Source organism: Colobus angolensis, unplaced genomic scaffold (assembly GCF_000951035.1).
Source record: "Colobus angolensis palliatus isolate OR3802 unplaced genomic scaffold, Cang.pa_1.0 Scaffold94, whole genome shotgun sequence".
NCBI classification, from domain to species: Eukaryota; Metazoa; Chordata; class Mammalia; order Primates; family Cercopithecidae; genus Colobus; species Colobus angolensis.
In genome coordinates, this window is record NW_012123376.1 from 1,717,799 (window position 1) to 1,737,606 (window position 19,808).

General features: G+C 39.1%; 1 protein-coding gene across 3 annotated transcripts in view; it reads left to right on the top strand.

Annotated features, from left to right (window-relative positions):
* Positions 1 to 19,808, top strand: part of KLF12 (Kruppel-like factor 12) — a 465,591-nt gene that overhangs the window by 424,402 nt on the left and 21,381 nt on the right. For 2 of the 3 annotated variants that reach the window (XM_011932150.1, XM_011932149.1), the window contains one exon: positions 19,317 to 19,474. The exons of the other annotated variant lie outside the window; for it this stretch is intronic. In XM_011932150.1, coding sequence (XP_011787540.1) covers positions 19,317 to 19,474 — 158 coding nt within the window. The remainder of the gene's footprint in view (positions 1 to 19,316; positions 19,475 to 19,808) is intronic. 3 annotated transcript variants of the gene reach the window in all.

Genomic DNA, 19,808 nt, shown 5'->3' on the forward strand with positions numbered 1-19,808 from the left:
GAGGGAGGGAAAGAAAGAAAGAAAGTAGAGAGAAACTTCAAGCAGGTTAAAAAAAAAAAGAAAAGGAAGGAAGGAAGGGAGGGAGGGATGGACGGAGGGAGGGAGGGAGTGAGGGAGGGAAAGAAAGAAAGAAAGTAGAGAGAAAGAAAAAGAAAGAGAGAGAAAGAAAGGAAAGAATGAAAGAAAAAGAAAAAGGAAAGAAAGAAAAGAAAGAGAGAGAAAGAAAAGAAAAGGAAGGAAGAGAAAAAGAAAGAAAGAAAAAGAAAATCAGTGCATACAGGGCAAAGACAAGTACTTAGTTGCAGCATTCAAAATCTTGACCCAGTTGGCCTATGCATCCTTATATCTCACTGTGCACCCCTGACTCTCCCTTAGACTCAGTTTTTATGTTACATGGGTAACTCAGTAGTATCAATCTCATAGAGTTGTTCTGCAAATTAAATACATGATACTTAATATAGCAGATAGACAGTGCTTGATATCATTTACCAAGAGCTCGATAAAGATGAGCTACTGTTCTTCCTTTTCCTCAACTCCTCCAGAAGTACGCTGTCAATTCCAAGTAGATCACTTTACCCATTTTTGACCAAATGCCGCTCACTCCTTTTTGTTTTTAGGCCAGTGCTCAGGTGGTTCCCACAGCTGGAGTGACCCTCTTCGCCTCCTGCATGCCTCGCTCAGCTCATTCCCATTTGACAGGACCTGGCTCAAGTCCCACTCCCTCCAGGATGACTTCCTGACCACTAGAGCCCCTAGGGGTGACATCCTCCTCAAAATCCCTCTAATTTCCATGAACATAATGGAGGCACCAACTTTTGTTGTCCGTTATATTGACTGATATCTTTTAAATTACATGTGGATAAGTGCTTTGTCGTACTACTAACTAAACAGCATGTTCCCTTTATTTTGAGACAGGGTCTCACCCTGTCACCCAGACTGGAGTGCAGTGGCACAATCATAGCTCACTGCAGCCTCGAACTCCCTGGGCTCAAATGACCTTCCTGCCTCAGTCTCCCAAGTTGCTGGGACCACAGGCATGTGTCACAATGCCTGGCTATTTTTTTTTTTTTTTTAATTGTAGAGGTGAGAGAGAAATTGCTATGTTGCCCAGGCTGGTCTTGAACTACCAGGCTCAAGTGATCCTTGGCCTCCCAAAATGCTGAGATTATAGGTGTAAGTCACCATGCCCAGCCAGCATGGTCCTTAAGGGAGAGATTGTGGGATATAATTCTCTGTGGCCTCCAAACTGCTGAGTATGACTTCTTGCAAAATGGTGTGTGGAATAAGCAATAACCTTTGGAGTGAGACAGTGCCTGGTTGGAATTCCTGACCTTCCACTTACTTGCTATGTGATCTTGGGCAGTGTACCCTTCGTGAGCCTTCATTTTCTTATCTGTAAAGTGAAAACACCCTATATAATTTTCTGAAAATTAGACATAATCTATATTAACTTCATAGCACAGTGCAGGGCGCAAGTAAATGCTCAATGATATTATTGCTATTATTTAGAATATCAGTAGATGTTTCTTTCCTTAACTGACCAATAGATAATAGCAAAATCATGCTTCCCTCCCCAAAAAAAGAAAGAAAAGACATTTTAAAAATATTTTCAGATATCAAAGAATCTTTTGCCATCTATTATGAAAGCTATAAAAATAAGTAGATTAAGATTCTGTACCATAAAAATCTCGAACTATCAAGTCTCTATAAATAGATAACCTTGCCTGCCTTTAATAATTAGTACTTAAATTTGTTTGGCACTGTTTTAGGTATTTGGGACACAAAAATGAATAAAAAGTCCCCCATCCACATAAAACTTACATTCTGCTGAGAGAGATGGATTATGAATAATAAGATACATGAAGCAAAGCAAGCAACAGACAGAAGCTGTGGTGCAAAGGTCAGGAGAGGCTATCTAGATTGGGTGCTAGGAATGTCCTCTCTGAAGAACATCTTCAGATGTGACATCTAAAGATGTGAACATCTCTGAAGAAGTGACATTTGATCAGAGATATTAATTAGGCCAAAGCCATGTGATAATGGTGAGAAACTGTTCTAAGCAGAAGAATAGCAAGAGTGAAGGCACTGAGCTGAAATGGATTTGACATGTTCCAGAACAGTTAGGAGGCCATTGTGGCTGAAGCAGAGGAAGCTCAACAGAGAACGAAGAGGTCTCAGGGTTCCTAGAGAGCTTTATAGGTGATGATAAAGGCTTTAAGCTTTGTTCTAAGTGAAATAGGAGACCACTGGGGTTTTGAAAGGACATTATTTGTTTTATTAAGAAGACTATGAGAGACTACTTCACAGCTGTTAGGATGGCTATTAATAAAGAGGAAACTAACAAGTGTTAGTGAGGGGGTAGAAAAATTGGAACCCTTGTGCTTTGCTTGTGGGAATATAAAAGGGTGCAGCAGCCATGGACAGCAGTTTGGTGATTCCTTAAAAAGATAAACATACAATTGCAAGTAATCCAGCAATTCCATTTCTGGGTATAAAAAAGTTGGAAGCGGGGACTCAAACAGATACTGGTCATAATGACATTATTTACAATAGCCAAAAGGTAGAGACAACCCAGATGTTATTCTGTCGTCCATGAATAAGGATAAAGTGTATGTGTGTGAGTATGTGCGTGTGTGTGTGTCAGCATTAGAAAGCAATGAAATTCTGATACATGCTACAATGTGGATGAACCTTGAAAACTATGCTAAGTAAGATAAGACAGACAGACATAAAAAGACAAATATTGTATGATTGTACTTATGTGAGGCACCTAAAGTAGGCAAATTCATGGAGAAAGAAAATAGAGGTTACCAGGGCTAAAGGAAGGGAGGGGACAGTGAGTTAATATATAGTGGAAACAGAGTTTCTGTTAGGATGATGAAGAAGTTCTACATATAAATGTTGGTGATGGTTACACAAGATTGTGAATGTACTTGGTGCCACTGAATTGTACACTTAAAAACAGTTAAAGGCGGACACGGTGGCTCATGCCTGTAATCCCAACACTTTGGGAGGCTGAGGTGGGCAGATCACTAGGTCAGGAGATCGAGACCATCCTGGCAACAGAGTGAAACCCTGTCTTTACTAAAAATACAAAAATTAGCTGGACATGGTGGCACACACCTGTAATCCCAGCTACTCGGAAGGCTGAGGCAAGAGAATCACTTGAACTCGGGAGGTGGAGGTTGTGGTGAGCCGAAATCACACCACTGCACTCCAGCCTGGGCAACAGAGTGAGACTCCATCTCAAAAAAAAAGGTTAAAGGGGTAAATTTCATGGTATGTATATTTCATTACAATTAAAAATAAAAGACTAGGGGGAAGGAGTAAGAGTGTGGGAGCAGGGATTCCAGTTAGATCCTATAGCAGGTAGCCAGATAAGAGATGAGTATGGCAGTGAAGATGGAAGTATTCGAATTTGGGATACGTTTTGGAAGTTGAGCCTATAGGTCCTGTATAAGCTATAGAGGAGAATAATCATGAGGGACCCCAGTTTTTGTTCTGAACTGCCAAGAGAGAAGTGGCCATTTCATGAGATAGGGAAAACTGGGAAAGGAGTGGGTTTGGGGAAAAGCATCACTAGTTCAGCTTTGGGCATGGTAAGTTAGAGTTATCTGCTTGACACACAAGTGGAAGGTCTAAAAGATATGAGTCTGGAGCTCAGGGAAGGGCGAGTTTGAAATAGATTTGAGTGGCGTACAAAAAGATATATGAAACACAGCATGTGAAACATGGGAATGAGCAAGATCACTCAAGGAAGAGTTGAAACAGAAAGGAGAAGTGGCTGGAGGACTGAGCTCAGGGAACCGCCAACATTGAGAGGTCAAGAGGGAAGGAGGTATGTAGATGTGTGATGTGAGATGCTTTTCCTTAATATTAGGCGACTATCTATTGAGCAACTCCTCTGCCAGCCACTGTTTCAGGCGCTTGGAATAACAAGTACCAAAAAGGCAGCTCTTACTGCTTCATATCTGTGTTCTTGGGTGAGTTACTTAACTTGACTGAACCCCAGATTTCTCATCTGTAAAATGGGGTTAAACGGCTGGGCGCAGTGGCTCATGCCTGTAATCCCAGCACTTTGGGAGGCCGAGGTGGGTGGATCATCTTAGGTCAGGAGTTTGCGACCAGCCTGGCCAACATGGTGAAACCCCGTCTCTGCTAAAAATACAAAAAAAAAAAAAAAAAATTAGCCAGGCGTGGTGGTGGGTGCCTGTAATCCTAGCTACTCAGGAGGCTGAGACAGTAGAATCGCTTGAACCCAGGAGGTGGAGGTTGCAGTGAGTTGAGATCTCACCACTGCACTCCAACCTGGGCAACAAGAGCAAAACTCCCTCTCAAAAAAAAAAAAAAAAAATAGGGTTAATAATTACAGTTAACCCAAAGTGAAACAGCAGTTACTGCAGTCATTTCCCAAATATTTACCTGCTTACACAGAGTATTTTATTTCTACTACCCCACAAAGTATAGATACTATTGTTCTATAGGAAAAGAAATCAAAGCTCAGGAAAGGTGTTAAAATTTTTTAAGACATAGCTAAAAATGCATTGGTAAGATTCTTCCTCTGATAGTCCTGAACTCACATCTTTCAGTCCCTTCACTCTCTCAAGCTATTCTAGTATGTAAAACACTCAGCAGGCTGCCTAAGGCCACGGTTTGTGCTTTAGAACTTGTTTGTGTCATCCATTTGTCCTTCCCTCCACTTAAGTGCATCTCTTTGAGGTCCTGAAAAACAAACTCCTATAATTAAAAACAATCAGAAAAGCAATCACCTAGGTCATCAAGTATGTAAACTGCCAACTATAAACTTAGTAATATCCCTAAAATAATTTAATGAATGTTAATCGACTGAATAAACAAAAACTATGCCTTTTTTTTTTTTTTTTTTGGTCTGATTTCCTCTACTAAGTACCTGGCCTTTAGAATTACACATTGGACAACATTTAATGAAATTCCATTACCATTAAGTTTATTTTATGAGCTTTCTTTTATAAAATCCATTCAAGTTATTTCTGGAAATACTTCCTTGTTACCTAGTTTCTACTATTTTTTTAAAATTATTACTTGTCTAGCAAATGAAAAGAAAGTGCTACTCTGTTGTCATTTAAACATAAATTTATTGTTTATATGTAGATTAATTTTAATCATTAGCTTTTATCTTGGCACTTTTCCTATGGAATCCAGGTTGGCTAATTGCTGGGGACACCATTCACTCCTGTCTCTCCCTTATCCCCCATTATCCAGTCAGTTACCAAGAACTGACTGTTCTACTTCTGAAATGCGTTGGAATTGGTACCCTCTGATTCATATTTAAAGACACTGCCTTGGTTCACGTAGACTGCACTTACTTGAGTGATGGCAGTAGGCTCAGTAATTGATAAAGGCCTTGACTTTAATCACTTTCTCACCATGGAAGCTTACTGTCATAAGCCAGAATTTTCCTTCTAAAACTAAAAAACGAAACAAAATAAAATCATGCCACTTCCAGGGCCTACACATTGAAGTTCTTGTAAGGAAACATTCAGTCTATCACTCGTGGCCCTGGTCATCCTGTCTGCCCTGTATCTTCCGCTTCTGCCCATTAGGAACCCTGTTTGTTAGACAATTTGGTATTAACATTAACTGTAAGCTATTTTATCTCCATAATCATAAATTCTGTCTTCCACCTTCTCTTTACCACCGACACATCCACATACCAGTATTCCTCAAGACTCATTTGTTGGTGTCCTCTGTTAAGCTTGCCCTGATCTTTCCAAACAGAATCGGACACCCCCTCCCTTGACTCCCGTATCACTTCATTACACCTCTATCACATATCGTTTTATGCCCTATATAATTATGATTTACATATATAATAAGTTGAAGGAGTTTGTAATCATCTTAATAGCTGGCACTAAATTCCTCCAGAACAAAATTCTTGGTGTGGAAAGCATGCCCTCTGAAAGACTTGGAAGTAAACTATGAGCTGTGAGCCCTACCCATACTTCCTAGCCAGGGACCTGGATATAACCTGCCCCCAAGGTTTTCAGAAGGCAAAGCTATCATACTTGGGCCAAGGGAAGGAAGCTATTGTTTTTCTTTTGCATACAGTTGAGATGGGGGTGGAGTAAGAAAACAGAGAAGAGATGTAGCAGAGAGCTCCCCAGCAAGATGCAAAGAGCCTGAGGCTGAATGAGACCAGTGAGCGGCACAGAGGCAGCCAAGAGCATTTTACAGATAGAAGAAGCAACAGGCAAGGAGAGTGAAGCTCCAGGAGTCCCTCCACATCTGTCTGTAGGCGAGAGGGCTTCCTAGATGCTCAGATGTGTTTATGTAGTACTGGAAGAAGGTGTTCTTGAAAAACGTGCTAACTTGATGCTAGAGGCCAAGGTCGTTTTGAGAACTAAAGTCCCAGAAATATACATACATCCTGGAGGGCGCTAGGGAAGAGGCTTTACACTTCCACATGTCATAGATTTGAGCAAAGATTTGAGTCATTTTTCATGCATTTGAGGTAGAGAGATTTCCAAGTTCTACACTTTACTAGATTATGAACTTGCTAAGGCTGCCTTTGCGTGTTCACTTGCTTCCCTATGGTGAACTTACAGAAAATAATTGTTATTTTTTTTATTGAGTCACTACTGTTAAGATGAAAAAGACCTACACAGCTGACTGCTACTAATCTACAACTCTCATCTTACTGATTTTCTCAGCAGGAAAAAGCCAAGTTAAAAAAAAAAAAAAAGCCAACAGAGCATGTAGTATTTAATCATCAATAAGTATGGCACAGGAGATTTAACATTATCATCTTGACATTTTTAAGATTTTTCATCTTTCCTTAGGAAAGACGTGATGTAGGAAGAGGAGTAGAGACAAGTGCTCTCAGGTTTATCATTCCGTAGCAATTAACCACTCCAGGCTATGCTTTCCTCACCTATTTCTCAGCTGTAAGATTGCCAATAACACTATCTACCCTGCCTGCTGTCAAGTAATTTTTCTGACAATCTTAAGCTTATGTATGGCGCTATAGAAGCCATTATTACACCATGCAGTGTTTTACAGTATACACTGAGAATATTGTACAGTACAGTTCACATTGAGATTTGAACAGAAATACCTAGCAATATGCTCAGATCCTGAGAACTTTAGACAGTGTGCTGCCAATAATGCAGAAAAGTGAATCTAGGAAAGTAAGTAACACATACTTTAAAACTTGCAAAGTTCTTATTTGATCCTTCTTCATAGGCGAATAGGGATGAACCAGGTCTGTGCATTCAGTGGACATCATGGCCGTGAAACTTTAGTGATATGAAAAGTTCTAGGTAAGAGTCGGGCTAATAGCATAAAAATATCATAAAGAGCAACTCTGCGGAAGTGAGGAAGCAAAACTGAGGTTAGAAATACCAGCAAATGGGAATAGTCAACATAGTAAGGAATGAATCTTAGTGTAAACATGGTGCCATGAAGCTGAAGGTTAATGAGCCCAGAACTCTTGGTAACTTATTCTTTGATACCAGCATTATCCTAATACCAAAACCAGACAAAGACCTCACAAGAAAACTACATGCCAATATCCCTTGTGAGTGGAGACTCAAAAGCCTTCAACAAATTACAAGCAAACTGAGTCCAGCAACATATAAAAAGGATTACATACCATGAGAAGGGGGACTTAACCCAGAAACGAGGCTGATTTGACATGTGGAAATCAATATAATACACAACATTTATCTCGATAGACACAGAAAAGGCATTTGACAAAATCCAACATCCTTTTGTAATGAAAACACTCAGTACACACACAGGAATAGACGGCAGTATCCTAAACTTGATAGAGTGCATCTGTGAAAAACTCATATCTAACATACTGAATGGTAGAAGACTGAGCACCTAACCCTCAGATCAGTAACAAGACAAGGATGTCCATACACACCACTTTCACTCAACATTCTAGCCGAGGCAATTAAGAAAAAGAAATGTGGATTGGAAAGGAAGAAGTAAAGCTATCTCTATTTGTAGTTGACGTGATCTTGTATATAGGAAATCTAAAGGTCACCTCCCAAAAAGTATTAGAACTAATAAATGAGATTAACAAGGTTATACAACACAAGATCAATAAACAAATATTAATTGTATTTCTATATACTAACAGTGGACAATCTAAAAATGAAATTAAGAAAACAATTTCATTTACAATAGCATGAAAAAGAAGAAAATACCTATGAATATATTTAACAAAAGACATGTAAGACTTGAACATTGAAAACTACAAAACATGGTTTAAAAAAATTTTTTTAATTAAATGGAAAGATGTCCTATATTCATGGTTTGAAAGACAATGTTGTTAAGATGGCAGCAGTCTATGATTTGGTTTTCATCCAAATTCCAGCTGCGTTTTCTTTTACAGAAATTGATGATGGTTGGCCACAGTGGCCCATGCCTGTAATCCCAGCGCTTTGGGTGGCTGAGGTGGGTGGATCACCTGAGGTCAGGAGTTCGAAACCAGCCTGGCCAACATGGTGAAGCCTTGTCTCTACTAAAATACAAAAATTAGCCAGGCATGGTGGCACACGTCTGTAATCCCAGCTACTCGGGAGGCTGAAGCAGGAGAATCACTCGAACACGGGAGGCAGAGGTTGCAGTGAGCCAAGATCATACCATTGCACTACAGCCTGGGCCACAGAGTGAGACTCTATCTCAAAAAAAAAAAAAGAAAGAAAGAAATTGGTGAGATGATTCTAAATTTTATGTGAAAACAGTCTGAGGGGGGAGAATAAATTTGGAGGAATAATGTTTCCCAATTTAAAAATTGATCCTAAAGCTATAAAATTATTAAGACATTGTGGTACTGGGATAATTATATATAGACAAATCCATGGAATAGAAGTAAGAGTCCAGGAATCAACCCTTACATTATGGTAAATTGGTTTTGTCAGTGTGTCAAGATAATTCACTGAGGAAAGAATAATCTTTTCAGGTGGGAAGATTTTTGTTTTCCTCTGGAATTCAAATACTTGTACATTTTATAATGAGAAAAATCCCTACGTGTGGCCTCAGACAGTCATTTTGGTAGCACGAACTCAAGTGGAAAACTTGAGTTCGAGACCAGCCTGGCCGATGTGGCAGAACCAATGACTTCTGTTTGGTCTGATTTATATAATCCCACCCAAGCAATAAAAACTTTCAATAATTCATGTTAGCTTAAGTACCACATAGTGAGATGATATAATTTCAGTGTTTTTTAATAAAACAAATCTCTAGTGTAACATAGATCTGGTTAATGATCAGCATAAAATAGATGTAGGCCTGTTTTGATGATCACACCAAACGTGTATTTATTTATTTATTTATTTATTTATTTATTTATTTGGGGGGATGGAGGCTCACTCTATCACCCAGTCTGGAGTGAAGTGGCTCAATCTCTGCTCACTGCGACCTCTGCCTCCTGGGTTCAGGCAAGTCTCCTGCCTCAGTTCCCGAGTAGCTGGGATCACAGGTATCTGCCTACCACACCTGGCTAATTTTTGTACATTTAGCAGAGACAGGGTTTCCCCACATTGGCCAGGCTAGTCTCGAACTCCTGACCTCAGGTGATCCACCTGCCTTAGCCGCCCAAAGTGCTGGGATTATAGGCATGAGCCACCGTGCTGAACCCAAAAGTTCATTTTGTGGTTGCATTATAGTATCTCATTAGAGCTGTGTATTTTGAAACATCTTAAATGTTTTCATCTTTAAAACATGGAGTCTCACTACATTCTTTGTCCAGGAACATCCACAGTACCGCCTTATTAGTAAATCTGCTTTATAATAAGATCCTTCTAAAGCGGAAATATTAACCTCCTCCTATTCAGTTCTGCCTTAGAGCAGTGTTATGGTAAGGTTCCTGTGTATATAGTTGGTAAATTCTTCATAAGGTAGACTGAGCTTCTCAGCGTCCTTCTTCCCTTCCTTTTCCATCACCCATTCAGGCATCCTTGTATAACAATGGCTTCTAGACAGAGATGTATAAGAGTCTTTTTTTTTTTTTTTTTGAATTCTAGGATACATGTGCAGAACGTGCAGGTTTGTTACATAGGTATACAGGTGCCATGGTGATTTGCTGCACCCATCAACCCGTCATCTAAGTTTTAAGCCCTGCATGCATTGGGTATTTGTCCTAATGCTCTCCCTCCCCTAGCCCCTAACCCCCTACAGGCCCCGGGTATGATGTTGCCCTCCCTGTGTCCATGTGTTCTCATTGTTCAACTCCCACTTATGAGTGAGAACATGAGGTATTTGGTTTTCTGTTCCTGTGTTAGTTTGCTGAGAATGATGGTTTCTAGCTTCACCCATGTCCCTGCAAAGGACATGAACTCATCCTTTTTTATGGCTGCATAGTATTCCATGGTGTATATGTGCCACATTTTCTTTATCCAGTCTGTCATTGGTGGACATTTGGGTTGGTTCCAAGTCTTTGCTATTGTGAATAGTGCTGCAGTAAACATACATGTGCATGTGTCTTTATAGTAGAATGATATATAATCCTTTGAGTATATAGCCAGTAATGGTATTGCTGGGTCAAATGGTAATTCTGGTTCTAGATCCTTGAGGAATCACCACACTGTCTTCCACAATGGTTGAACTAATGTACACTCCCAGCAATAGTGTAAAAGTGTTCCTGTTTCTCCACATCCTCTCCAGCATCTGTTGTTTCCTGACTTTTTAATGATCACCATTCTGACTGGCATGAGATGGTATCATTGTGGTTTTGATTTGCATTTCTCTAATGACCAGTGATGATGAGCTTTTTTCATGTTTGTTGGCCACATAAATAGACATGTATAAGACTCTTCACTCTTTTTTTTTTTTTTTTTTTTTGAGATGGAGTCTTGCTCTGTCGCCCAGGCTGGAGTGCAGTGGCCGGATCTCAGCTCACTGCAAGCTCCGCCTCCCGGGTTTACGCCATTCTCCTGCCTCAGCCTCCCGAGTAGCTGGGACTACAGGCGCCCGCCAACTCGCCCGGCTAGTTTTTTGTATTTTTTAGTAGAGACGGGGTTTCGCCGTGTTAGCCAGGATGGTCTCGATCTCCTGACCTCGCGATCCACCCGTCTCGGCCTCCCAAAGTGCTGGGATTACAGGCTTGAGCCACCGCGCCCGGCCGACTCTTCACTCTTGAGTAGCTTAAAGTTTAACTGTAGTCAAATAAGGATAACTTATTTTTAAAATTTAGCATAATTCTAGAGAGTCCCAAAATCAGATGTGTTCAAGAGCCACATGGGTAAGATAAAGTGCTGTTCTCATAAGTAATCGGGCATGGGTTGGGCCCAGGCCAGAATGAGGAGGGCAGGGCTTACCTTAAGGCATTCAGATTAAAATAATTAATCCTATTCTGACCTAGAAAGGGTTTTTTTAAGGTTTATGTAATCCACCAAGCTATAACCTCTGGCATAAAACATAATTTAAATCATGATATTTTCTGAAGAAATTCTGTGGGAAAATCCCTCTAAATATTTAGTATGTTATGTGTCTTCCATTCAGTGGGTACATCCAGTATAATCCAGAAATCCATACCTGTTTCAGAACCCTCGTTTCATCCTACATTACGAATTGAATTCATGGGGTAAAGTGTTTGCAATGCATAAGACATTCCCCAAAGAGTAGCTATGTTGAATAGATACACTATATCTGAAATAGATATTTTTTTGTTAGCCAATAGCCCTCTTTCAACTTGTAGTCTAATTTCATCATAAGAGTTTGATAATAAAGCCAACCATAGCAAACTGTTAATGTTTCATTTTTTTTCTATTTTGATTTAACATTTTGCCTAATAGAGCTAATGATCTTGCTTGCTGAAATATGTTGAAACAGAAAGAATAGAAAGCTTGTAATAGTTTTAAGTTTTTTAACGGTCTAGAAAGTGATGTGGAAAAATACTTACTGGCTGCTGTTATGTTTAAGTAAAATCATGAAATACTGTGAATCCATCCCCAGGGCAACCCCTGGGCCCCCAAAAGGCTCCTTTGTAAACCATTATCTTTTAATTAGTTTAGTAGGAGACTTTGTTTATTAAAGTAAAACAGTAATTAAATATGCATTTTAGACATATTCTGTTCATATGGAAAACTTGCCAAACTCTAGTTTGAATAGATGCTAAGATTGAGCTTTTTGACGCATTTTAGCAAATGTATTTCTCTTGATTCATACATTTTGTGAAAACATTTTTATTGAATCCAAATTAGAACATGATATAATGTCTCAGTCACAGCTTCTAAAAAGGGTAGCAGCTACTAATCTTACAATTTCAATCTGTTCAAAAGTAGTTTACTGTGAAATGCTACAGAGAGGAATGAAAGAGGAACTTGACACCAGTGAATCTGCTCTACCTCAGAATGTAGCTGCAGGGATTTGGTAGTAAATGTATCTAAACAGCGCTTTTTCCCTAATTAATATCATAGGAGAGACATTGACATGGTTTGACAGGCACTAGAGTCTGTTGTAGTATGGAAGATACATATGACGATTCCTGCCTCTGAGAGCCATCTGCTGGTTAAGGGAAAGCCTACAAAGTAATGCAGATATCTGGCTTGTTCATGTGAATAGAATCTGTTTTACTGAGATTTATGTAAATCCTGATTAACTGAAAGTCTCATCCACTCTTGCTCTGCTTATGGTCTTGATAATTCATTTCCAGGGTGGTGTTTGATTCACTAGCAAGGAAGTCGTTGTACCTACATGTATTTTGTGGCAGAAGTTAATTCAGAATTCTGTAGGTGATGTTCAATGTCTTAATTCAAATAATATTGAACTTTAGAAACAGTACACAATATACTTTGTAAACTGAATGCTCTCATTTCCGTTAAGGTAATTCTATCATGCAACCAACTCAATTCTTTTTGGTCCAATTGTAAATAAAGTGGAAATGACAAGGAAGGGACTAATTTTGTGGCATTAATGGTCAAGGAAGATATTATCATATACCACTGCCAAACTCAGCCTTTAAAAAACATTTCCCTTGTAAATATATAGTTTATAACAACTTTAAGAAAATATGTACTGGCTAGGCATAGTGGCTCATACCTATAATCCCAACACTCTGGGCGGCCGAAGTGGGAGGATCACTCGAGGCCAGGAGTTCAAGACAGGCCAGGACAACACAACAAGACCCTTACTCTACCAAAAAAAAAAAAATTAACTAGGCATGGTAGCATGCACCTGCAGTCCTAGCTCCCAGGAGGTGAGGCAGAAGGATTGTTTGAGCCCAGGAATTTGAGGCTCCAGCTATGATCATACCACTGCACTGCAGCTTGGGCAACAGAATGAGTCCTTGCCTCTTTTTAAAAAAAGATGGAAAAGAGAGAAAAGAAAATACTTTATTTGGTAAATTAATAGCAAGTATACTGAATGCCCATCTGACAGTACTTATAAAATGGTTTACCTTTTTACAGTTCTCCAGAGAAAAGTATATGTCTTATCACAGCAGGCTATATTCAGTAACACTTATATGTGTTGTGGTTTTATATAATTGGGTTAAAGGGGAAATTTAAATGCTACAGATATTTTGTTGCTTTTTCCCATTTTATCATATATTGGTTTGTAATACCTGTATCTTCATCTGAATAAGCATAACATTGTAATTAAGATCAAGTTCTGGAATCAGCCACTCGGGTCTGAGTTTTGGTGTAGCCGGAAACTTTGTCTTGGCCTTGGTCTTAACCTCTTTGTGCCTCAGTTTCCTCATCTGTAAAAGAGGGATACAGTGTACAGGGATAGTAGTGTCAAGGTTAAGGCATTTAGTTCAGTGCCTGACACACAGTAAGCATTCTGTAAATACTGCTGTTATCCTCAGCTGTGCCCCTTGGAATTCTGTTGCAATAGAGTGTGTGAATTTACTAAAGCTCCTTCAATTCCAGTGTTTTCTGCTCTGGTTTTTAAATCTTTGATGTGTATGTCTTCTTTACAGACTTGAAAGATTGTCCTGGCCTTTTTAATTTTTTTTTTTTAACTCCTGTAAAAACTCAATTTCAGTGAAGGACATCTCATCATGCTAAGGTCACACGTGACGAATGGTCTTTTATTACCGGCTGATTACAGTTAACCCTAATTTCTTTCATGGCAGCCATGCAGCACCTTCCATTTAAATAGAGCTGTTCTTGGATGTGATTTTTTGAGCCTCTCTGGATTTAATTCTAATTTAACTTGCCATTCCAAGTGGGACTGTTGTGCAACCAAAGTCATGATTCACTCATTTGTTCTCTCTGGATCTAATTATTACAACGTGGTACCAGTGAGGCCCCCCTCAGGCATTCATTCACTACTCTAAATGGTCTAACCTTCTGGGGAAAGAAGTGGGCCTTTAGTTCTTATTCTTTGGGGCTGTACAGATGTATTTAGTATGGAATTTGGGAACACAGTAACAAGTGTTTTACCTCAACCATTTTCATCATACCAAGCTTATTACTAAAGATTATTCAAAGAATGCTCTACTGGTGTATGCAGTAGTTACTTGCACATTCCCATTCCTTAAAATAAGGCCAGTTTTTGAAGCGCAGAAGTCAGGTTGCATGCCTGTGAGGATTCTTCAAGTGCCTTCTGAACAAAGGGCATGTTGCTCAGAAAGCATAGGTAAGGCAGAGTGAAAACACCCAGCTGTTCTATTACCTAACACCCCTTCTTATGGGCAGCCCCCGAGTGAGATGGGGCAAGATAACATTGCCAGGAGTAAGGGTCTTTCCCTCACTTTCTCTAACTTATCGAAATGCCTATTAGGGTCAAAAGAAAGACTTTTGTTATTTCATTCACCAGCATCCTACACATTTATCAGTGGCCTCCCACTGAGAAATTTAATTGTAAGCAATACTTTAGAACACACTGCTCTTGAACTTAGAGGAAATAATTGAGACATTTATATCTATGTATTTTTAATGGTTACCCAGATTCCCAGATATTCAGTAGCCACTTTGTGTAGCACTGAAAATATGAAACTTGGCCAGGCATGGTGGAACACGTCTGTAATCCAGCACTTGGGGAGACTGAGGCAGAATCACTTGAAGCCAAGGAGTTCAAGATAAGCCTGGGCAACGTAACAAAACCCTATCTCTACAAAAAATTAAAAAGTTAGCCAGGCATGGTTGTGTGTACCTGTAATCTTAGCTACTTGGGAGACTGAGGGGGAGGATCACTAGAGTCCAGGAGTTCAAGATTACAGTGAGCTATGACTGTGCCACCTAGGCCACCAGTCTAGGTGACAGAGCAAGACCCTGTCTCAAAAAAAAGAAAAAGAAACTTGGGGAAATGAGTGTAGTAGTGTGGAATTGAGTGCTCATTGTCTGAAGACTTGGAATCAAAGTATCCTAGTAAGAATTAATTAACCAATTAAGAATTAATAAGTTAATTATAAAATTAAAAATTAGGAATACCAGGCTTAATAATGCATTATTTATTCTATTTAGCAAACATTTTTTTTTGAATGCCCACAATGTCCTAGGTTCTGGAAATACAAAATTACTTGGTACCAACAACTCGACTGTCACCTTTCCAGCCATGGACTTGGCTCAGACAAACCCCAGTCCACGGTTGCCGTCCACTTGCCGTGCCTGCCGACTGTGGATTTATGCTGGGGATCCCAGCACAACAGCAGCACTCTAGGAGCTTGGACCGTCCTGTCACCTTCCTGTGTTCTTCATGTTCTTCTGCACTTCTGGTTCGCTGTTACCTCAGCTTCACTTACCTTCCTACCTTTCCACAAAAAAATAAAATCAGCAGTTCTGAAAGGCATAGCTTAGCTAGGATTCTTTGACATGTGAAGATATCTCTGCCATTTAGAAAGGGGAACCAAGGAGAAAATCGACCCATTGAATGTCATTTCAAAGACAGCTTTACTGGGTACAACTATTCATTGCATATATCCTTTTTAAAAATGATTTTTATTGTACAAATACCTTTAGGTATTTGTTCTTCATAATGTTCTAAAACATTTCACTTAACTCTTTTTTTGAAACAGGTCTCGCTCTTTCACCCAGATTGGCATGCAGTGGCGTGATCTTGGCTCACTGCAACCTCTACCTCCCCGGCTCAAGCAATCCTCTCACCTCAGCCTCCCAAGTAGCTGGGACTACAGGCACATGCCACCACACCCAGCTAATTTTTGTATGTTTTTGTAGAGACAGGGTTTCACCATGTGTAACCCTGACTGGTCTTGAACTCCTAAGCTCAAGAGATTTACCTACGTCAGCTTCGCAAAGTGCTGGGATTACAGGCATGAGCCACCATGCCTGGCTAATTTTTATGTGTTTTGGTAGAGACAGGGTTTCATCATGTTGCCCAGGCTGGTCTTGAGCTCCTGAGCTAAGCGATCCACCTGTGTTGGCTTCCCTACGTGTTGGGATTACAGGCGTGAGCCACCGCACCTGGCCCATATTTCACTTTAGAATGAGGAAAACCAGGGCTGAGGTCCTATAGACAATCCACCTGTCTTCATTTTGATGTAAATTCAGAACTCACAGTGAAGCAATTTCATGGCCTTCTGTAGCCTTTGTTTGTGTTTCTCTGCCTGCCGTATGTTTAAGTGGTTGATGGGCTGTGTTGCAGGATTATTTCATTGGTCCCTAAAGAAACATTCATTATGACTGAATTCTGATTTCAGGGTTTTTTTGGTTGGTTTTCTTTTTTTTTATTTTTTTACTTTTCTCATATACAGATAGCAAGATAAATAGCTAAACTCAATGAAACTCAGCAAAAGCCTCTGTGTATGTGTTTATGCATAGTTACATTTAGACTTCTATATATTCATGTGTAGAAAATATTATACAAAACAAAGTGTTCTTATAGACTTTAAGTTATAACTTGCAGAAAACAAATATTCTATCATTTTCTCACTTTTAAAAGATGTTAAACATTGTACAACACTATGAATGACTTCCTTTTTATCAGGAAAAAAAAGGAAGTGCCAAGATCAATATTTATTTTCATAACTACATATTCCAGAAATGAATTACTGTTGCTCTATTATCACCACACAGTCTTACTTGTTCATGGGAATCAAACCCAGTGATAAAAATATACCTTGTCAGGAGTAACTACAGCTGTTCTTACATGAGGCAGGCCAGCCACACTATTTTGACTCCTTTCATGGTAGACCCCAATCCCTGCAACTGTGAGTCAATTATGTGGAAAATCACAAATCTACATTGATAAGAAAGCTGAAAAAAGTGGCTTGGCCATGCATAACATATGTTCTTTCGTTCTACTAACGTAGATCTTGCATAAAACTGTTTGAGACACAGGTAGATAAATATTATTTATATTTGACCTTACCTAATATAAAGCTTTGTTTGCCTTTATATTAAAGGAGAAGGTGCGCTGAAATCTTAAGATACATGTGTGCAGAAAGAGACTTTCAGAAAAAAATTCACTGGAGCAATATAAAAGTGCAAATTACAAGTAGTCTATATGTCCATCACTTGGGAAATGGCAATGAACATTCACTGGACTCCCACCATATTTCATCTAACTCCATAGTCGGCAAACTACAGCTCATGGACAGAATACAGCCCACTGTTTTTTGGTTTGTTTGTTTGTTTGTTTGTTTTGTAGAGATAGGGTCTCTCCTTCTTGCCCAGGTTGGTCTCAGATTCTTGGACTCAAGCGGTTCTCCTGCCTCAGCTTGCGAAAAGTGCTGGGATCACAGGCTTGAGCCACTGTGCCTGGCTAGCCCACTGTTTCTGTAAACAAAGTTTTATTGGAACATAACCACATTCATTTGTTTATATATAATCTATAGGTGCTTTCATTATACAGTTGTAGAATTGATTAGTTACAACATATGACTGTGTGGCCCTCAGTGTTGAAATAAAATATTTACTATCTAGCCCTTTACAGAAAAAGTTCACTGACCCCTGATCTAAGTTGAAATGTCATCAATTGTGGAATGCCCTGCTACTTTATGTACCACTAATAAAAAAATTACGCCAGTAAAACTACAATAAGCCATCAGTTGTAAGAAGCATTCTGATTCTAGAAATGGTTAAAATATTAAAAAATAGATCTTAAAATTGGTAAGTTATAAGTATATAGCACTTCAAATAAGTGAATTATGGCATTTATATCAACATGGATGAATCTCAAATGTTAAATGTTGAATAAAAAAAGGAATAAAACAATTTGCAGAATGATATAAACAGCATGATATTATTCATATGACTTAAAAAACAAAAAAAGAATGTCTGTAAATGCAGGTGTGTATAGGTATACATAATTTAAAAGAATTGGAAAGAGGTAAAGAAAACTCAGGATAGAGGCTTTTCCCTGGAAGAAGGAGAAAGGACCAGGATCATGGTAGAAAACAAGAGGGGAATTGATCTTTATCAGTAATGTTCAAGTTTTAAAAGAGGCGATTTACCAATAAAAACTAGTTTTGAAAAGCATCAAAATGTGAACAAGCTGGAAGAAAATATGTCAAAATATTAACTGTAATACATTTTGTAGAGTAGAAATATGAGTGACTGCTTTTTATTGTATGTCACTGTAATTTTAAAGAACGTCATGGATAACTAAAAAAGATGAGTCATTATTTCTGTCTCAATCGAAAGAGATTAAGATTTTTTAAAGTACATGTTAATCAATTACCTGACATTATAAACTAATCCTGTGTTTCTACTGGGGCATTCAGATTAAACAACATGCAAGTCAGGGCCAAATTCCTTAGTTAAAACTTTTTTTATAATGGTGGTACAGCTAATCCTTAAAGACAATGCATGTTATTCCTCACCACAAAGCAACTCCAACTAGAAAAGTTAAATGTCAGGTGCGTTTCACCAAACAGAAATAACTTGTCATGATTCATGTTACTGATGTCATTCCTTTCAGCCGGACCTCACTTGTTTTAAAATGTACCTTGTGATTTTACAGGAGTTTCTATGTTGTCACATGCAGTGTAGACCTTCTTGTGACTTATTAAATGTATCATTTTGTCATTCATTTGTCTGTAGCAAGGCTTCTTATAATCTTCTCTATCAGGATATTCAGAAATTCAAAACTGTGAGATGGTAATTTACCCCTACCAGATTGTTTCTTCTGATCATGAGGAAATACTCACCAACTACTGCTTTCATTTACTTTCAGTTTTTATTATTGTCGTTTTAAGCATGTCTTTCTCTCCCTTGGAGTGTTTTGCCAGAAAGAACTCACGCTGCCTGCCTTTCAGGATTCAAAAAGTGAGATCTGCCCAAGAGAGTGGTAGCAAGAACTATGGTCATGTGGCCTTGAGTCTGTGAAGCTGTAGTGTCTGAGACAATGTTCCCATGCCACTAGAACCAAAATGGGGTGCTGTGCATCTCACCATGTAACTCCACTTTTTCTTTTTCCAGTTCAATTTCACCATTTAGTATTGAGAGCACAAGACGCCAGAGACGGTCTGAATCCCCAGACTCCAGAAAACGGCGTATCCACAGATGTGATTTTGAGGGATGCAACAAAGTGTACACAAAAAGTTCTCACCTGAAGGCTCACCGGAGGACACATACAGGTACTGCTCTGCAGGGCTTCTCACCTGTGAGCCAGTGGGAGTCCATAAAGCGCCGGCCATTTACCTCAGGAGCCTTTCATACTCATTCAGCCTGTGTACCTCTCAAATCCGGTTCCCTCCTTCTAGGCGGAATGTATTCTCTCTCTCTTGAGAAAGAGAGAAACTGGAGAAACCAATGAAGTATTTGAGCTTTTAAAATGCTGGGAACACAGTGATCTAGTAGTCTTTCTCAAAATCAGCATCACCACTTAATCATTATATAGTCTATCAGTTTTAAAAAATGTCCACGTGGCACATAAAAGAGGAAACTGAACAAAATTATTCTCTCTTAAAG